The 21,902-nt window shown below is 42.3% G+C and overlaps 1 protein-coding gene across 3 annotated transcripts in view; it reads right to left on the reverse strand.

Moving 5' to 3' along the window:
* RALGAPA2 (Ral GTPase activating protein catalytic subunit alpha 2) overlaps positions 1 to 21,902 on the reverse strand; it is a 282,250-nt gene that overhangs the window by 75,360 nt on the left and 184,988 nt on the right. For all 3 annotated transcript variants that reach the window (XM_082857547.1, XM_082857546.1, XM_082857550.1), the window contains one exon: positions 18,245 to 18,403. In XM_082857547.1, the coding sequence (XP_082713673.1) occupies positions 18,245 to 18,403 (159 nt within the window). The remainder of the gene's footprint in view (positions 1 to 18,244; positions 18,404 to 21,902) is intronic.

Here is a 21,902-nt window from a genome sequence, read left to right on the forward strand (position 1 = left end):
TTCAAGACAAAACAAAACCACTTAATTAAAAAAAAAAAAAAACAGTAAAAGTCAAACCAAAGACATGAGAACAGCTGCTTGATGTCTCGGACCTGTCACAACTGCACAGGCTGCCACCCACAGACTGGATGCTAGACCTGGACCCAGTTCCAGGGCTTTCGGATCAAGCCAAGCAGGATTGTTCCACGACGCTCCTCTACTGCGAACTCTTTGGCTAAACTTCTCATGACAGATTGTCACCAAGTTCTCCTTTTCCTTCTCGCGCTGTCATTCACGGGAGTGGCGTTGTTCTTTCTAAGTATCTCCACTGTGTGGACTATGCACAGTACACAGCCAGGCCTCACTGTACACCCCTAGCCTGGCAACCTTCTGAAACCAGTTTTGGAACTGGTAATATTTTTGCATGAATCCCGATGCATGTTAACTCTTAAAGGAGATGACAACTGTCCCCACAAGGTCCTTCTCCTTCTTGAACCTTCTTTCCCTCTGCTTCCGAGACACTGCATTATCCACATTTCCTTCTACTTCTTTAACAGAGACTCGGCTTTCCTTCATGCCTGGGCCACCCACAAGGTTTTGCTGCCTGTCTTTTTTGGATTTCTTTTTTCTCTCTCTCACTATTTGTATGTTTTTTTCATTAGAATTTCATCTAATCCATTCACTACTATGGAGATTGGCAGCTCCATGTGGTCAAGGACTGGGTCTTCCTTATAACTCTTGTATTTATTCCTATCAGTTGCTTATTCATTTATTCAAAAATATTTATTATGTGACAGACACTGTTTTATTGACTGGGGACACAGCAGCAAATAACAAAAAAAATTCCTGATTTCATTGAGCTTAGAATTTATTGGAGGTTTCAGAGCATAAACAGTTTAAATACATAAAATATGTAATATGTCAGGCAGTAAAGTGCTACGGTAAAAAAGAAAGCAGGGAAGAGCAATAGGGCTCTTTCTCGACCGGGGGTGGGGGGGGGTCCTCCAGTTAAAGGTCGCACAGCCGGGGGCGCTGCAAGCAGAGGACTGGACAGAGGGAGGGGTGACCTCAAGCTTCGAGGACGGCTGACGGGAGAGCATCCCAGGCAGGGCAACAGCAAGTACGATGCCCTGGGTAGGAGCAGAATCCGTATGTTTCAGCAACAGTAAGGAAGCCACGGTGCTCAAGTCGAGTGAGCGAGAGAAAGCACGGAAGGAGATAAAGTCAGACAGGTAATAAGAGGCGCTGTGAGGGGAATTTTATAGATCTGGATTTCCGCTCTGAGTGAGGCAAATGCCTTCTGGAGGGTTTAGGAAGTGAGGGATATGATCTAACCTGCTTTTTTATTTTGGTCGCACTGCACAGCTTACGAGATCTTAGTTCCCCGACCAGGGATTGAACCCACACCCTTGGCTGTGAAAGCGTGGAGTCCTAACCGCTGGACCACCAGGGAAGTCCCAAACCTGCACTTTAAAGGTATTGCTCTGGCTGCTATGTTGGGAAAACTGCGAAGAGTGAGCATTATGGAAACCAGTTAGGGAACTACTGTGTGATCCAGGCGAGGGGTGACGCTGGCTTGGATGCCAGTGGTAGCAGGGGAAGTGGGGGGGGGGTAGAGCTGAGAGGATTTGCAGAGAATTACTAATGAAGTGGGAGAGAAAAAGAGGTATGGATGATGCCACGGTGTGTGGCCTGACGACCAGAAGGTTGGAGCCACCTTGTCCTGAAAGACTGGCAGGGAGGGCCATGAGCTCAGTGTTAGACGTGCTAAGCTTGAGATGCCTTTTAACTGCCCAGTGGTAATGCTCGAGGGCGGCAGTGGACACATCGAGTGGCAAGCCAAGGGGAAGGCTCAGGCTGCAGATTTGTAAGAGTTATTCACTGACACCTGGTGCTCACAGCCATGAGGCTGGATGTTCAGACAAAATAGGCACGTACAGGGTGGTATGGCCATAGCCCAGGCTGGGTATTCAGATGATGAAGAAAAGGGGTTCAAGAACTACATCCTGTGGCCCTCCAATGTTTAGAGGTTAGAGACATGAGGAAGAATTATCGAATAACGCTGAGGAGTGGCTGCACATGGAGGAGGAAAACCTCCAATGAGCAGCACTGACCCTGGTACACGGCTGGAATGCAAATGAGTAAAATTCATTAATATTTGAAATAATTTAAATAAACTAATAAATGTGGGTCTCCAGCCTAGGTCTTTTGACTCATGTCAAAGACTATTTATCTGTAGAACACCTTTTCTGTGGTTAGAATTGGGGGAGGGGCTTGGCATACACAGTGAATGAAAGACTATCTTTGCCGGAGGAACTGACATGAGGAGCTGACACAAGAAAACTATGCACGAATATCCTTCAACAAAAATGTAAGAACCCTTTACAAATTTTTAGCAAATTAAATCCAGCAATACATAAAAAGGACACTGTATCTTGGCCAAAGGGTACTTTCCATAAAAAAAAACCAAGGTTGGTTCAATACCCGTAAATCCATCAATGCAATTTACTACATTAGTAGAATAAAGAAGAAAAACCATATGACCTTCTTAATAGAAACACGAAAAGCACAGATAAAATTCAACTCTCATTCATGATAAAAAAAAGTAATTCCCAGCAAACTGGGAATAGAAGGCAACTTCCTCAATTTGATGAAAGCTTCGAGGGAAAAAAAATTATGGCATAATTCATGGTAAAACAATAAATGTTTTCTACCTAAAGACCTGAAAAGGCAAGGATGTCTACCCTCACCCCTGTTAGTCAACATTTTTAAAGGTCCTAGTCATTACAACAAAGAAAAATAAAAGAGAGGAAGAAAAACGAAAGAAGCATAAAGATTAGAAAGAAGTAAAGTAATTTTTATTCACAGATAACATGATTATGTCCATGAGAAATCCAAAGGACTTTAACTAGAACTAATAAGTGAATTGTGAAAGGTCACTGTATACAATATACCCTCCAAATAATTGTATTTTTGAATGTTAGCAACCAATAACTGGAAAATGACATTTAAAAATACTATTCATAATGGCACCAAAAACGTCAAATACCTAGAAATAAACTTGACAAAAGATACGCAAAACAACTGTACTTAAAACTACCAAACATTGCTGAGATAAATTAAAGGCAACCAAAACAAACAGAAAGATGTACAATGTTCATCGATTGGAAGTTTCCATATTATAAAAATGTCAAGTCTTCTGAAACTGAATTATAGATTCAGTACAAAACAAATAAAAATTCCAACAAGCTGCTGTTATAGATATGGACAAGCTGATTTTAAATTTACATGGAAATGAAAATACATAGATTAGCCAAGACAATAATAATAAGACATATTACCTGATTTCAAGAAATACTATAAAACTATAATAATGACTATAACATAATATTGGAACCAGGATAGACAAATATATCAACAGAACAAAACATAGAGTCCAAGAACAGAATCACACATATATGATAACTGATTTGCAATAAAGGCAACATACCAATTTTATGGGGAAGGAAAGTCTGTTTCCATAAAGACACTGAAACAACTGCATAGACATATTAAAAAGTGAACCTTGACCTCTACCTCATACTACACACAAAACTGAGATGGATTATAGGTTGAAATATTAAAGCTAAAACCACAAAGTTTCTAGAAGGAAACATGAAAAAATCTTTGCAACCTTGGGTGAGGCAAGGATTTTTTAGGGTACAAAAGGTACCAACCAGGGACTTCCCTGGTGGTCCGGTGGGTAACACTCTAGGCTCCCAATGCAGGGGGCCCAGGTTCAATCCCTGGTCGGGGAACTAGATCCCACATGCTGCAACTAAGAAGTCCGCAGGCCGCAACTAAAAGATCCCACATGCTGCAACTAAGACCCGGCGCAGTCCAAAAAAATAAAAATAAAAGTACCAATCACGAAAGAAAAAAATTAATTGGACAATAAAAATTTAAAAAATTCTGCTCATCATGAAAGTGAAAAGGCAAGCCACACATATTCCACCAAAGTGTATATATCCTAAATGTTCATCAACAAGAGCATGAATCAAAATTTGTGGCATGTTGACTCAAAAGAATAGTCCACAGTAATGAAAGGAACAAATCTATAACATCATGGGAATGCCCCAATATAATGCTGAGTGAAAGAAACAGACACAAAGAAGTTCATGCTATATAATACTATTCAAAAACAGGTAGAACTAATCAACGTTGACAGAAATCAGAATAGTGGCCACTTTTGGGGAGGATTGGTGATTTCTGGGGGTTGGTGATATCCTGTGTTTACATCTGGGTAGTATTAAATTGTCTACTTTGAGGGGCTTCCCTGGTGGTCCAGTGGTTAAGACTCCATGCTCCCAATGCAGGGGGCATGGGTTCGATCCCTGGTTGAGGAAGTTCCGCATGCTGCACGGCGTGGCCAAAATAAATAAATAAATAAATCGTCTGCTCTGAAGACATTCATCAAGCTGTGCATTTACAATGTGTGCCCTTTTCTTTATGTTACATTTCAAAGAAAATATTTTTTAAAAGACAAGTAAGAATATAGACGATTCCAACAACACAACTGACAAACTCATCCTAATGGATACATACAAAATACAGTTGCAGAAGACATATTCTCTTCAAGCATGCACAGAATTTTTTTTTTTAATTGATCATATTCTAGGCCAAGGATATAGCCCGTGGGGCCTAATTCCAGCCTGGTGCCTTTTTTGAATGGCCTGCAAACTTAAGAATGGTTTTTACTTTTTCAAATGGTTGGAAAAAAATATTTTGTGATATGAAACTCAAAATCAGCCCAAAATACAGTCTTACTGGAACATGGCCACCCTCTTCACCTATGTCTGCTTTCACACAGCAACGGCAGAGCCGAGCAGTTGTGACAGACACTGCATGGGCAACAAACCCTAAAATGTTTACTACCTGGTCCTTTAAAGAAAAAGTTAGCTGGGCCCTGTTCTAGGTCACAGAGCAAGTCTCAAAAAACGTCAAGGGGTTGAACTCATACGATCCGTATTTTGTGCCCAAAGAGCTATTAGTTAAAAATCCACAGCAAAAGGAAAACCAGAACAAATCTCTATGTTTAGAAATGAAGAAATACTTCAAAATAACTCAGGGGCCAACAAAAGTACTGAAATGAATATTTTAAAATATGTTAAGCTGAATAATAATGAAAATAGTGGATATTATAACTTACATGTTGAAACAGTACTCAGAGGAAATGTGTAGGATTAAATGCTTATATTAGAAAGAATAAAGGCTGCAACTGAATGAGACAGGCATCCATCTCAAGAAATACTGGAAAGCCAAAAGAACAAAATAAACTCGAAGAGTAAAGGGAAAGAAAAGAAAGGCAAAACTAGGCATTAATGAAATAGAAACACAATAGAGAGAATAACCAAGATCAAAAGTTGGTTCTTTGAAAAAAGTCTAATACAATTAATTGATAGGTCTTTGGCAAGATGAATCAAGAAAAGAAGAAAGTACAAATAAATAATATTAAAAATAAAAGGGGGACGTGACCACAGATGCTTAGAAAATGTGTATAGCTTTTCATGCCTCTTCATTTGGAAATTTAGACGAAATTGCTAAATTTCCAGTAACATACAACTTAGCTAATATAGATACAAGATGATATATAAAAACCATAATTCTATAAGCTTTAAAGTAATTGAATCACAGTGAAAAAAAAACTATTTTAAAGAGGAAAAGCCATCCCAGATAGCTTTACTGGCAAATTCTACAAAACCTTTAAAGAACAAATTATTATTTTAGAGACAATTCCAGTGTATAGGAAAAGGGAAACCAAACCCATTCATTTTATTAGGCTAGTGTAATCTTAATAACAAACCAGGAGCCAATCTCACTCATGAACATGCATGCAAAAATCCCGGCAAAATTCTAGCCAACCAATTCAATAATGTGCAAAAAATAATAAAACATCATGACCAAGTTGAGTATATCCCAGGAATATGTGTGGGTTTTCATTAAAAATCAATCTATATACTTAACGACATCAGTAGTAGAAATGAGAAAAGTCAGAGGATCACCTCAACAGATGTTGAAAACGGTGTTTCATAAAATTCAAAATTCATTTATGATAAAAAAAAATTCTTAGCCATCTTGGAATAGACGGGAACTTCCTTAATCTGTTAAAGAATATCTACTAAACCCTACAGAAACCACTAAACTTAAGGGTAAAACATTAAAGGGTAAAACATTAACATTAAAAAAACATTATGTAAGAGAGAAGAGTGTCCCCTTGATCACATCTATCAACATCTGTGCTGGAGATTCTTGCCAATACAGTAATGCAAGAAATAGAAATAGGAGATTATGAATTAGAAATGAAGAGGCAAAACGGTCATTATTTCAGATGACACGATTATATTCACAGAATCTCCAAAAGAATCTACAGAAAACGCTCCAAATTCATAAGAGGGTTTATCAAGGTCAATGGACACAGCATAAACAGAAAAATCCTACTGCATTTCTATCAACCAGCAACCAATGATTAGAAAATGAAATGAAGAGATACTATTTACAACTGCATAAAAATATGAAGTCCACAGGAATAGATCTAACAAGGAAAGTATACAGAAATCTGTAAAACTTCACTGAGAGACGTTCCAGTAGTCTAAATATAATAAATGGAAGGATGTATCTGTCCATGGACTAGAAGACTCAGCATTTGTTATTTCCCATCCCAGACTGATCTGTGGATTCAACACACCATATCTGATGAGCTGATTCTAAAATGTATATGGGAATCAGAGAGGTCAGGAAAAGCTAAGATATTCTTGAGGGAGAACAGGGTAGGGGCTGGCCTCATTTTATAGCAAGTTACACCATAAGCTGTAGGAAGCAAGACAGTGTGACAGAGGTCCACTGGACCCAGTGGAGCTGAGTGGAGGGGCCTACATGCAAGAAGATTGTTGAAAACTCATTTCCCATGCTCACTGGGACATACTGCCATGTGAGGGTGGGATACTGACTTATAAGATATGGTATGTCCTTGGAACCAGGAACCAATACATGGTGGCCTTTCTTCCATAATCAGCATACTCACATCTAGGTATAGCGGGGGAAGGAGAGTGCTGCTCCCTTTACTCCTCCTGACCCACATGTAAGTTTTTTCTTTTGCTCCTACAATGCTGGTCTCTGATGTTAGTTTTTAGAATGGAAGGGAGCAGCAACCCTAACAGAAGAAGGCACTGTGGTTCCCCTCAGTTGGAAGGGGAAACTGCCCCTGGTTATCAGGCTCCCCAGATCACTGGACAGCAAGGTAGTACAGGGAGTTCTGGGGTGGCCTGGGTGAGTCGCTCTGCTACACAACGGGGACGGGGAAAAGGGAATCTCCTGCGCACCCTGTCCTGCTCCCACGCCCAACGGGAAATTTATTGGAAGACTACATCAAGTATTAGGCCTAATCACAACCTCAATTCATCACTTCATCCCTGTTGAGCATGTATATTCACAACCAACTAAAGCTTCTGCATGATGACCAAATCCTGGAGATTAATAAGATTTTCCAAGACTGCTGACAAACTAGATTTCCTTTCCAGCTGCAAATTAGGAGATGCATGTGGAGCCCCTCTCACGTGCTCCGCATTGAAAGGAAGAACAGCTGTGAGAGGAAGCACAAAGCTAGAAAGTACAGCCCCAATGATTTTCTCCTCATCAGGCCCGGGTCTAGTCCAAGGCACTTTCACAGCCAGGTTCTCTTGGCCAGATCCCGTGAAAGCAGAGAAGACTCGCATCAGCAGAGAAGTTCCTGCTGCAACACTGTGCAGCCTAACAGCACAGGGATGCACCCAGTTGCTGGAGCAAGGACAAGGGAGAATCCTTGGGACACACAAAGTGATTGGAAATCTCCATTTGATTTGTGGGAATTAATCTTTCAAGGACTCAGTCGAGACATTCTGGATAATCAACAACTGAGGTCTGTTCCAGTTCCTCATGGATGACCTCTAGCTTCCAGAACTGGAACACTGCCTCGAGATCCAGGCCTGCTGAGCCCCGGGCTGTGCTGGAAGCTGTAAATGCAGAGTCTGGGTGGTGTGACTGACCCAGTTTGGTCAGTTATGCCTCCCTTTTTAAAAACTAAAGGCACCTGTTCGTAACAAAGATAAGGCCATGAGTTTTGTGCCCAGCTCTTTGACACTGCTTTTCTCATGTAAGAGGTGGGTGACTTAATCAAAGGTCTAGGATTCCGCACATATGCCTGTAAAGTGTACACAGTCCTTCATTATAAGCCTCTGCCCACAGGTGTGAAAACTAACACTCTTCTACTCAGAAAGAGATCAATGCTACTGGGATTCAAATTCTGGACTTGGTTCGGCTACCCGGAAACCAAGTTTGCTACACTTGCACCAACTGTGGACGTATTTGGAGCCCAGGGGCAGTGTGGTCTGCCCTACTGCCCTCACAGACTGGCTGAAAGGTTCAAATGCTATATTAATAAGTGTGGTGCAAACAGTACTGTCCTAATGAGAGGGAATGTAGAAGAATCATATACTTTTGAGATAAGGGTGAAAACTTTAAAAGAAATATAAGGTATGTTTCTGAGAAGGAGAATGTTTATTTCCAAATATATTAATCTCTGTATATGTATAAATATGTTCTCTAAATATCAGAAGGTAATTTTTGGAAAAAATGGATACTCAGAGGACTCTCAAGTTTTGCCTGAAACTTCTGAAGAGTACACACAATCTTTCTAGGCTGAAAGGGGCAGGGAGATCAGATTTCATCTGTTTCATAGTTACGTATTTGCCTGCTTTGAGGGCTATGGAGGAATACAGAAAAATAAGTCACGGCTCTTGCCCACAGGCAGTTTGCACGGAAGATAAAAATACGTATTCAAGAAGGCAAAAAGATGAAGAGAAAAAAAGAGCTTTAGGGTGAGTACAGACATAACGTTCTGTAGCCAGAGAGAGTCCTCTTCTAGCTGAGAGAAGCCTCGGAAACCTTCCTGTAGGAGGCGGTCATGACCGTGGGTGTCAGCAGAGACTGGTGGTGGGAGGGGAGGTACACCCCAGGCAAACAGTGTAAGACGGGAAGGAAAGGGTGAGGGGGCACTGGCTCTTTTGCTAAGGCAGCTTCCCCACCGCGTACGTCAGGAGGTGTTAATCCAGTTGAGCATTAGTTGGTGTTGTGTGAACAGAAGTGACTAAAAGGTTACAGATAAATAAAGAGCAAGGGTGTCGACAGAACCGGGCAACAGCCCGCACGCTGCTGCCGAGGGGCTTCCTGGGTAAGTCAGAGGTTGGGCACTAAAGGAGGTAAGGCAGGAGGGAAGCCTAGACTGTGGACTTGAGAAGACTGAAAAGCTCTGGAATTGGTACCTTGGGAAACGCATGGCGCATCAGAATCACTGAGAGATACAGGAAAATACTGAAGAACAGCCGGGGGACCCAGCTGACAGCAGACTCCGTGAACGCCCAGCAGAAATAACCAGCTCGTTTTCACAACTCGTTGCTGCTATATTTGCCCACCTGCAGCCTCTCCACCCACCTAATGTCCTGGGAAACCAAATGCAGGCAACACAGAGCCCCAGGTAAATTTTCTACATTTATTCATGAGATGAAAAGGCCACAATGAAAGCGTGCTCGTCAAGTCTGTGCGTGTCGCTAGGAGATACAACCTGGCAGAGGCCACAGAGCTAACCTGGAGATGGTCTTTGCAAACTAAGTGGTCAGGAACCAAACGCAGAAGTCAGGCAGGGAAGAATGCATGTTTTTATACTCGGAGGGAAAAGCCACATTACAAAAAGATGGGAGTAAAGCAAGGGCCTGTGAAGTGAAGAGTAATGGCAATAATGACCACAATCTCTATGAACAGAACTTTGTGAGCTGGAAAATAATGTTAGAATAAGGGGTCAGGAAGGAAAGACAGGGAAGAAAAGAGCTCCTACACACGGGCGACTAGGCATGCGGGGAGACGCCCATCCCCCCAGAGAAGCCGTCTGGTTACCTACCCCGAAGCCAGAACCGCCTCATCACCCATGGGGACGGGGGCCATCCCTGGAGATGTGGTCCTACAAGGCTCACATTGAGGGGCAGGCCTTCACGTCTACCAACCAAGGCACCAGGGCGGAGCAGCCCCACCACCGGGGACACCACGTGCCTTGCCCCAAATCCTGCCTATGAACCGAGGAGAAGAGAACCTATTTGGGGGCGTTTCATGAAAATTGCAAACAACACAGTTTCTCACGTTTCTGACCAGATCCCCAAAGTCAACCTAAAACAACCAAAAAGTTATAATGAACAATGAGAGAATCAAGTGCCAGACTGGAAATAACGAAGGGCCAAAATGAGAGGCCGAAGGGAAAGGAGTGATTTCTGGGCGTGGTTATTCACAGGGCTGTAGGCACCAGGGATGCTGGCTGCACAGACAGGCTGACCCTCACAGGGTCATCCATGCGTGAGTGAGGTCAGAACCGGTGGTTTCTCAGGGTGCTTCTACCCACCGTGTCTAGGATTCCAGGACCTGCCAGTTTCCCCCTCTGGGAAGCTCATGATCCCACGATATGAACTTCTGAACTGAGAGGGTGTGTTCTGGCCCTGCATTTGTGCCTGAGATGCCAAAGTGGATGACAGATACATCGGTTAAAAAATTGCATTTAAGTATAGCAACTTTTCCGTTGGAAAAAAGAAATATCAGTTATGTTATTTGTCAGAAAGACTGAGAAGTCCACGGACTGAAAACTTTATAAAAAGTTAAAATGTGTTAAATTCCAAGCTTCTCATGTGCTCCATGGTCCAGGGTGGGATGTGGAGGGGGAGGCATGGCCCTGTCCTCCAGACATGCACATACGTGTGTGTGTGTGTATATTTTATATACACTTTACTTCTTTTAGTGTTTGCCCTTGAGTTTGACATATACATTTATAACTAATCCAAGTCCTCTTTCAAATAACACTTACTGCTTCACAGGTAGTGCAAGTACCATATAACAGAATATTTCTAATTCTTCCCTCCCATCCTTATAACACTGCTGCCATTCATTACTTATCCATAAGTTATAATCACTGAATACATTGTTGCTATTATTGTTTGGAACAAAATGTTATTTGTTAGATCAATTAAGAATAAGAAGATAAAACATTTCATTTTACCTTCATTTATTCCTTCTCTAAAGCTCTTCCTTTTTAAAGTAGATCTGTGTTTCTGTTCTGTAATATTTTCTCTCTTTTTTATGAACTTATTGTAATATTTCTTGCAAGGCAGGTCTCCTGGCTACAAATTTCCTAATTTTTGTTTGAGAAAGTCTTCATTTCTTCTTTCACTTTTGAAGAATACAGAATTCCATGCTGGTGGTTTTTATCTTTCAACACTTGAAATATTTTACTTCATTTGCTTCTAACTTGAATGATTTCTGGCTAGAAGTCCAATGTAATACCTATCCTTGAACCTCTATAGTTGTTATTTTTTTTCCTCTGGCTTCTTTTAAGATTTTCCCATTGTTTTTGATTTTTGGTAGTGTCTGTTTGGGCTGCTTTAACAGAGTACTATAGACTGGCTGGATTATAAACAAGAGAAATTTATTTCTCACAGTTCTGGAGGCTGGAAAGTCCCAGAACAAGACGTCAGAAGATGGCTGGTACATGGACGGCTGTCTTCTCTCTGTGTTCTCACACGCAGTAAGGGGTAAGGGAGCTCTCTGGGGCCTCTTTTATAAGGTCACCAATCCTACTCCTGAGGGCCCCACCCTTATGACCTAATCACCTTTCTACCCCTACCCCTAAATACCATCACAGTGATGGTTAGATTTCAAAATATGAATTCTGGGGGGTGGGGGGACACAAACATTCAGTCTGCAACGTGCAGTTTGAATGTGATATGTCTAGGTGTAGATACTTTGGTATTATCCTCCTGGGTGTTGTCTACACTTCCTGGATCTGTGGTTTGGTATCTGTCATCAACTTGGAAATTTTTCACATATTATAATTATATATTAAAATATGTTATATAAAAATATCTTTACGTTATAATTTCAAATATTTCTTCTGTTTCTTTCTCTTTCTTTTCCTTCTAGTATTCCCATTAGGGGTATATAACACTTTATAATTATCCCACAGGTTTTGAATGCTCTGTTCAGTTTTCTGATCATTTTTTCCCTTTGCATTTCAGTTTTGATATTTCTATTGACATGTCTTCAAGCTCACAGTTCCTTTCCTCACCCGTCCAGTTTATTGGTGAACCCATCAAAGGCATTCTTCATTTCTGCTACAGTGTTTTTGATTTCTAGCATTTCCTTTTAATTCTTTCTTGGAGTCTGCATCTCTCTGCTTCCATTACTCATCTCTTCTTGCATGTTGTCCATTTTTTCTATTAGAGCCTTCAGCATATTAATCATAGTTCTTTTAAATTCGTGATTTGATCATTTCAAAATCTTTGCCATATCTGAGTCTGATTTTGATGCTTGCTCTGTCTCTTCAAACTGTGGGGGTTGTTTTGCCTTTTAGTACGCCTTGTAATTTTTTTGTTGAAAGCTGGACATGATATACCAGGTAAAAGGAACTGAAGTAAATAGGCCTTTAGTGTAAGGCTTTATGTTTGTCTGGCTAGGAGTCAGGCTGTGTTTATGGTTTGCTGAAGTTGTAGATGAAGGTGTCAGAGGCTAAAGCTTCCTTGGATGCCTCCGTTTCTGACTCCCCTGTTGTGTCTGGGTTTCTCTAGAGACTTCATGGATAAGGTCTCAGATGTGCAGCTCTTTTGGTTGTTTCCTATTACTATACAAAAGTCTGGCTGATGCCATGGTGAGGTGTGGGGGAGAAGTGCTCCACAGACCTGTCATGAGGTCCCTAACCCTAATCCTAACCCTAAAAAGCAGTCCTGTAATCAGTGAGATGGAGCTGTGATAAAAGAATTCATGAAGAAAACTAGACAACAAAAAACCCAATACAACAAACTAATGAACTTCAAGTACAGCACAGAAAGTAAGCCTCTTGTTCTGGGGGCGCTGGGGCAGTGTCCTGCTTATGGAGGAGTTCTCTACACTCCTGACACCCCAGCCTGCTTTGCCCAGCTTTGGCCGAGGGTGTGTGCAGCCACGTGCAGGAGATTTGAAAGGCACATGCGTGTCTGCCGAGGGGTCAGAGAGTGGGCATCATGGGCCCGAAGGCCTTTCCTGCTGAGGTCACTTGGGGCAGAGGATGAGAACTGTCCTACTTTCTGACACAAAGCGGGCTCTTCCACTGGCCACTCAGGATACATTTACACAGGCTGGCTCTGGCCAAAGGAGGAGGATAAGGCAAAAGCAGGAAGATGTATGATCAAAGACCAACTGAAAAAAAGGGAAAACAATGGCAACTTTTGAGGAAAATCAATTGAGAAGGAATTCTTAATAGCCAAATTGTTGTGAAAGATAAAACAGGAGCTATGAGTTAATAATAGGCTACAGATTTTTTTCCATCTGTACTGAGGCTTATCTTATAAATAAATGTTCCTTATTATTCTTTGGCAACTGTTTGTGGGTGACTCAGATAGTCTTTCAAAACTGGACAAAAGGAATAATATAGATCTCTTGTATCCAGGGAATTCCTCAGATTAGGAGTGGCCATGAATTAGAGAAGAAATTTGATTTTGATATAACATCTGCAAATGACAGCTGCCTTTTCACAAAGTTCCCAGTGTCATTCCTCTACTTTAAAAACTCCCAATAACGATAATAATAAATTACCAAAACAGAACATATTGCAGTAATCCACTTAATAACATATTTAGTGAATTCTGGTTATTCAGTATTCTCAGTTATCTTTTCAAAATAAATGATTCTTTACATATTCAAAAACTAACAACTTACTTTCCCTGAGAATGTCCCAAAGTATTTTAAAATGTATGACTTAATCTCAAAAAGGTTATTTGGTTGGGGTTGAGATAAATAAGAAAATTGAACATTTGAAATAAGAGGAAATTTATATAACCATGTTCCAGTCAAACACATTCCCTTCATAATAAAGCCACGCTAGGAAAAGATTTCCTTCCAAACACAGGTGCCAACACTGGCTCCTCTTGGCCTCACATGTGCAGATGCTCTTGTGGCTTCTGGTGCATCGGCCCTAACTAGCATTTTGAGCACTTACTCCAGGGAAAGGTCCTGGGCTAGGTGTCATTCTGGAGACACACACACACACACACACACACACACACACACACACACACACACACACCAGCTGCTGAGCCTGCAAGGGAGCCAGAAACTACCTCAACGGCAGCTTCAGGGCAACTTAGGGAAAGGATGGGCATCTAGGAACACGAGGACCCAAGGAGGGCCCATCCTCTTTAAAGTGTGCTTAGAATCCCCGGAAGGACTGTAGACACCCTGGTCCCCAACCTGAATGTTACACCTGAGGAAGTTAAGGTCCAAAGACATTAAGAGACTTGCCCAAGATACCCCCCACTGTGGCAGCACAGGAACTGGAACTTTGCGGTCCCCAGCTCCTATCCTATTACTCTCTCCTGCCTGTGCTTCTTAGAAAGGACTGAATCATCACCTGTTTTCCTCTCAGGCCCATAACTACCATGGCCAAGTAAGGAGAGTCTAGAGGATGTTAACATGTTTTTCATTTACAAAATGGACACTGGTTGGGGTGACAAAGAGGACGCTTTCCCACAGCTTCCTCTTGTCTTAACTGCTCCTGGTAAAGGCTTCTTCCGCTCATCTACCCTTTGGTCAGATAGTCACCAGCCAGTCACTCATGTGCCTGGAGAGAAACATGACAAAAATGCTAAAACGTACCTTCACGAATTCATACAAGCCAATGTGCTGAGTACCCGTACTGTTTCCAATTACTGGAAGAAGGAAAGTAACACGGGTACCTCCTGCAGTTTGGAGACTTTATGAATCACTTTTCTGCAGGACAGACTGGGCGCTTTAACAAACCCTGTATATCACTCACGTTCTGCCCCATGTGTACGTCTTCTCTGACTACCGACTTAGTAATACAAGTAGGAAAAACCACAAGTCTGACAACAGCACATTTCTTTTCTGTGACCAAAGGCTACGGTATCCACATTTATGGAGACAGACTTATCTTGAAAGTAACCTAACAATGGTATTACATTGCTCAGCACACTGATTTTTTTTAAATGTATCTTTTAAAAAGTTCAATGAAAAGCTCAAGAAGGGAGCAGACCCTCTCAGATGCCTGCCTGACACGAACACAGCCGTGGTCCTTCGACATACCGTTTTGCAAAGGCTGTATTATGAAGAGGAGGCGGATTCTGCCAGGCACATAATTTGTATATTTAAGGGAGGTGTATGGATGAAAAAGCGAAATATGTTAAATTTCAAAGGCCTTGGAAGCAGTGCTGTCTGTGAGCTTGTATTACAAACAGCCTCACATTATTACACAGGCTATTAATGAGGCCCAGTGAATGAAAGTACAATTTGAATATGCATGACTCTATCCAGTGAGCAGGACTTTTGTGTACTGATGAGGTTTGTTTTTTTTTTTTTTCCCTCCTAAAGAAGGATTAAAATTATTCTTAGAGAAGTATGGCTGCCCAGAGGCTGGTAAAGTGTACTCAGACCACAAAGTCATACCACGTTCAGATAAAAGATACAGGTCCTCCACAGACAGCTCTGATGCTACCTATCATTTTGGAAACTCGTGCACTGCCTGCCCTCCCGAGAAGGAGCTTCCTCAACTTCAAACAGCTGCGTCATGACAATTTCTAAGCAAAAATACTGATTTTGGTGGCGATCCCTAAAAGTAGGCAAGGTTAAATAAACCTTTCAAGTACAAAGCCATCCCTTCCGTGGTAAGGCGCTCTGGTTAAAATACTGGGGAATGGGTAAATTATTGCACCAAATGGCTGAGAATTAATCTCTGCTGACTAGCTGTAATCTAACGAGGCGTCTGTGTCCCCGGGAGCCCGCGGCGCGTCCCTGGCGGTATGCGCAGTGTGTCGAGTCTGCGTGGCACCCTTTGTCCCCGCTCCCAGGCGGCCTTTCCCCTCATTGTTCATAATATCCTCATGCATCTGGGACGCGTGGAATGCATTCATACTAACAGACTTACCATTGTTTTCTCTCTGAAGCTTTGTTGAGCAAAGGCTGCATCGTGGTTACTGATAATTATATTGCTTAATTAATCAAGACAAAAAAAATTTGCAAATCATTGCCTGGTTGCCAAGCAGGGAGATAAAAAATGACAACAATACAAGCTGAAGCAATATAACAAAAGTAACAGCTATCTGATCAGAAATTCTTATATAATGAAGCTATTAATGCTAAATCGGTTAATGTTAACATTGCTCCAGGTGTCTCTACTTAGATGCGAACAAAAAGGCTAACATTATGGATATAAAAGGCCAAATGTTGCCATGGATTCTGTAACCTGATAGAGAGGACAGCCTTTTCATTTGATTAGGGAATGCAATTTAAATACCAGGGACCGAAGCCAAACAAACAGACTTTCCCTCCACAAGCCTCTCGCATTCACCCTGGGGTCAGTGGTTGGTGAACAAAAGGTCAGCCACACTTGCCCTGGAAATGTCTGGATTAATTTTATTACATTGTAATGGTTTGTCCTTTAAATGTGGGGATAACACTAAATTTCCAGTTGGCCATTATTCTCTTCTTCCCTTTAGGCTTTTTGAATTGAAATATTAAGAAAACGATTTGCTCGATTCATCTTGTCAGAATTTATGGCCAAATTTATAAAACTTACACATTTTTTAAAGAAACTTGTTTTCATGCATTATAGTACCTTTTCAAAAATCACTTTGACACTATGAAGCGAACTCAAATGCCTTTTATGTTCTTAATTTACTATAAAAATAAAAGTGACATTTTTAGGACATTAAATGACATTTTAGAGGGCCGTGTTGAAAATGAACTAATAAAGCCAGTTAATCCATACTAAATATTAAAGAAACACATTCTCCAGTTTTGAAAGCTACAGGATACTGAATTTATTGGTTGTCTAATATTAAAATTTTCAGTTTAATTTTTTAAATTAATGTCCTTCATGGACACACGCAAATGTTATTAGCACTAAGAGCCATTTTCTTATACAAACGTGAACACTTCGCACGCACAGAGACTTGAACCAAAGATAACACAAATATTTAACACGAAGAACTTTGGCATCTTTGCTCCCTGAATAGAAAAAAGGGTTCCCTTTATGTCAGGCTTCTCACCAGCCAGAGTAGGGGCTTTTCTGAGTTCAGGAGTTGACTAGCACTGTCACTATTTATTCTATTTTCATGGTAGTAACAATAACAAAAAAAATAATAGCAATAATAATAATTATTATTATTATCATTAACACTTAAGTAGCTTTTCCTCTGGACCAGGCAGTGTTTGAAGCACCTTCCATTTCTTAGTTCGTTTAATCCTCACAACTTGAACACTTTAGATTAGGTTATAAATCCCAGGAAATCTTTACCTACTATTTTTAAAGCTTAAAAATAGCGAGTATTTAGAACAGTAACTTTTAGCTCCTGCAGGAGGACAATTTGGAATGGAAATGAAGGTTGTATTTAATATCAAGCTGAAACACACAAAGTCATTTTCTTGAGAAGGAGAGACTTAATACACTAAATGTCTAATTAAAAAGCTAAAAAAAAAAACCCCAAAAAACTCACCTTGTATTAGTAGTTGCAAATAAAATCAAGTCACTGTATCAAGCACTGTTAAACCACCACTAAAGGCAGGGCAAAGACAGAAACGGAAGCCAATCCAGGTCCCGGCACTCAGGCCCTGGATGGTTCCGGCTGTTCCCATGATCGATTCCAATAGACCCGGCTGAACTGACGGGTGGCAAGGCACGTCCATTGTTAGAAGCCCCGACATGGGCCGAGCCATGGAGGCCCAGCTCTTTAGGACTTTTCCACGATCCTTCAGGACTGACCCCCGTTAGCAGCGGCAGAGGCAAGGCTGGATCCCGTACCCACAGCTACCCACAAAATGCTAGATGTGACAAGGGGCTCATTCAACTCTTATTGTTATTCATCAACATGCCCCAAGTTCTAAATGACAATTTCTTTAAATTATAAAATCTTAAAAATTAAAAACATTTAAAAAACCATACGTGTCTTTACATTATAATTTTCAGAGTCTCAGTAATAAAATACAGAATTCTGTGCTCCTGATGAAGGATTCTTTGAAAATCCCAATTCATATTTAATTCCTCTTTAGCATGTGTAATTCACACACATGTAAAGTGGCCCCTTCAGCATACTGGTATCACTGTTTTTCAGTAACAGTGAATCACATGGCAAACGCCTGTACGAGCCAGAAGAATAACGCGGTGAAAACGTACCTCGGGTTTCTTCGTTATCGCGATAAAGAACATGTGATTCTTCATGGGGTAGATGATGATTGAAACGTCTCCGAAGGCGGTGGGGATGATCCCCCTGCGGTAGTCCCGGGAGTGTTCAGACCAGATGATGTGGACCTCGTCATTCCCCAAGTGACGGAGCTGCAACGGCAAATTGGCTCCTTATTAATCAGAGCGATAACAGCACTTTAGGAGGGGTCGTGGCTTACAAATTGAATTATTATACACAGAGGCAAAAATAATTCACCACCAAAAAAGGCTACAACACCGATGCCTTCTGTGGGGATTTTAAAAAAGCACAGGTACACGAAAAAAACACAGCTTGCCCTGCTATGAAACACATTGGAACCGAGAGAGAGGCATGTAAGCATCGCAGGTACAAGACCTTTTCCAGGATTTGTTAAAAATTTAATTTTACTCCTGCAGCAAAGCCTGACGCAGTATGTGGCTGAGCATGTTTCTACACAGTGGACGGTGTGAGACTTTTATTCCACATTACAGTAGAGCTTCATTAGGCTCTGAATTCAATGGTTATTAAGAAAAACAGAAGATGAGTACAAGAGAACAGAAGCCATTATAATACAATCCTTACCAAATGCATAAAAACTAGATTTATGACAAACCATTAAGTATGTATAACACTACCTTTGTTAAGGAACTAATGTGTTACTTAAATTTCATAAGAGACTAATACCAAGCACTAGTACCTAGCATTTGAAGAGTGCCTTACTGTAGAGAAAGTCTGTTCACACATACATTTTGTTCAGTCTTTCCACTAACTCTCTGAGGTAGGCCACGTTATCTTTATGTTGTCTGATAAGGAGGGGAGGGGGCTCAGGAAGGCGGGGCACACCCCTGCCACGGTGTAGGAGGCAGGGCGGCCTGGAAGCTGGCTGGGGCTTCTGACCCACCTGGCCTCCACTGCCCATGGCCATCTAAACTGTAGCCAGGGCAACTGCGCTGTCACAGCTCAACTCCCCCAGCCCTCTCGTGTATCACTTTATACACAAGAGGTCACGTGGTCCAAAAACAAGTCTGAGACTCCTGGCCTCTCGAGGAGGGCTTCCCATGCCTCCAAGGAAGGGAACCTGTGAGCATCCCTCAGGGCCCAGCCGGGTCCAATGCAAGAACACCCTCGACAAAGGTCCTGCACAGTGACTGCGCGTCCCAGGCTGGAGAAAGTGCAGGTGAGGTCATCTGGGCAGGCCTGGCAGTGTGACTCAAGCAAACTCGATTGTAAAGGTTAAAATCCTGGATGAAATTGAAGTCCTAAACCCACAGAGGCTGACTGGTGAAGGCCCTTGGACGCCTCCTAAGGATGTGAGGTCCTGGCCCTGCACACACTGCAGAAGGAGGCCATCTACCACCATGACAGTGTGTCCTGCTTCCTAGCTTATTTAACAGGTGAACCCTAAAAGTGACTAGATTCAGAGGCACTTTAGTATAGCAGAGATGTTATATCAAAGCTAATGCTTTGGTTTTGTCTTAAAGTATAAAAAAGGATGCTCTGAAGTACTATGTATTTAAAACACTTTAATATAAATACAATTTTTTTATAGACTCTCTGACCACAAAGGGAAAACCTGAGATCACCCCAATAGGTCTCCTTTCTGTTTACAAGGTCACAAAGGAGGCTGGTTTGCTGCAATGCCTGCTTCTCCCTCCGTCACACCTCTGGGGACCACTGTACCTCTGCACCTATGGTGAGGTGCGAGCTCAGGTGGCTCCTAGGTGAGGCGCTCTATTCAGCTGAGTCTGAACCTGGGCTCTGTGACACGTGCCACTGCAGGCGTTGAGCATGAGGCATGACAGTGCAGAAAAATTCAACGGCGTCTACAACTTTCTAAATGCAAAATCACCCAGTACATGTCTTTTTCCTTCTCCTCCTCTCTTACATATAAACTAAAAGGGTAGCAGGCAAAAGGTGTACCAACCCGTTACATAAATAGTTAAAAAAGAAGACCCCGGATTTTCACAGTAACACTAGGCATCTATCTCTCTCTTTCTCTATTTCCATTTTTCTTTCTTTTTCCTTTTCAGTAAAGCATGCAAGGAGTTCACAACGCACTCCTGAAATTCAATCCTTTTGGAGTCAAACACGTGGTAGCAGCTCACCAGCAGCACAATAAAGGCATGTTTTTGAGGGAAATAGGAGTAGTTTCAGATGGAAACTTTGGGGGGAATTTAGAGCAGCAGAAGGGGACTGTGAGAGCCGGGGCCGCCCCAGGGCGCAAACCCACTCTCCTCGCCCCACAGAGAGAGCCAACCTTCTGGGTAGTTTTGTGCCCCTGGATGCAGGGCTGGCATGAACTTCTGAATGGGACCAACACACCTACGGAACAGCCTTCCTGTGTGGCTGTCCCGCCACAGGCCAGCACCCCAGAACCTGGGACAGCTCCCCGGCCAGACGTGTAAGTTGCAAGGCATTAGCTCTGAGGTAATACAGTGACTATTGAAATGTTGCAGTTACCCTCCCTTTTCTAAATTAGGTAACTCGATTACATAACCCAATGAAGTCTCTCCTAATTCTGTTTGCAACTATATCCTCAGGACGGGGGCAAGGGAGGACATCATCACAGGAATGGGCCCACCCTCCCAGCGTGGCGATTCTGCAGGTGGTGATAACACGAGATTCATCATCTGAAAGCTGCTTTCAGGGTCATGTGCCTCAGACCTCCGCACGCGTCAGTTTAATTAGGCAACGCACAGAACTAAGAGCTGAGGCCACGGGACCGGTCGTTGAACAAAGAGCAAGGACACACCCTCTTCTGCCCACGACAAGAACACAGGCAGGTAAAACAAGTAAGATCAACCCGGCCAAACTGTCAACCACGTCAGAACACACGGAAATACTCTGGAAGCTTCCAAGTGTCACTCGATTTAAAGGGGGTTTCATTACGGAGACGTTGTTTTGTGAGTTTTGGAGAATTCTGACGACAGGCCCTCAAGTGAGAAACCCGTGCACACAAGTCACGTTGACCAGAGTCGTGTGTCATCTGGACGGAGCCGTCCTTCACGCCAGCTACTACTTCAAACGCACAAGAGGCTTGGAACAAGCGCCCAGGGCTTAAGCCTTAAGAAATCAGCTCGTGTGCTGCCACTTCTCATCCTGACAGAGTTTTGCAGTCCCTCTGCCCAGGACTTTCTGCCCGCTGCTGCCAGGCGGCGCGCACTGTGACACTGGCCCTGGGACACACCTAATGGGCTGACCTCCTTCCCCGACTAATTGCATTACGGCGCCAGCTGGCTCCAGAAGGAGTCGTCTGTGTGATTGAAGAATTCCTGCTCCTCAGTGGGCCCGGCTGCTACTTTTAACTAAGTAACAGGCAGGCCTGACATCCCCATTGTTCAGCTGACAGTGTGCCCATCCTAAAATCTAAGTTTTATTTGTAAATTAACCAAGAAACTTCCTGCCAGAACAGTGCTGCCTGCAGTCTGATAATGTGGGCCTTTCATCCCATCCACTCGCACTGTATCACTGCCAATTTGTTTTTTATGTGGCTGGGCAGCCTGAGGCTATAAAAGCCTTGTAAGACATAAGTGCAATTATAGTCCTGGAGTCAAATGAATTGGACAAATCCAATAGCACAGCTCTGTCCCCACTCTGCAAACCCCTACAGCAGTTAGATTAGCTGTGAAA

This window comes from Leucopleurus acutus (genome assembly GCF_964270905.1).
Source record: "Leucopleurus acutus genome assembly, chromosome: 16".
NCBI lineage: Eukaryota > Metazoa > Chordata > Mammalia > Artiodactyla > Delphinidae > Leucopleurus > Leucopleurus acutus.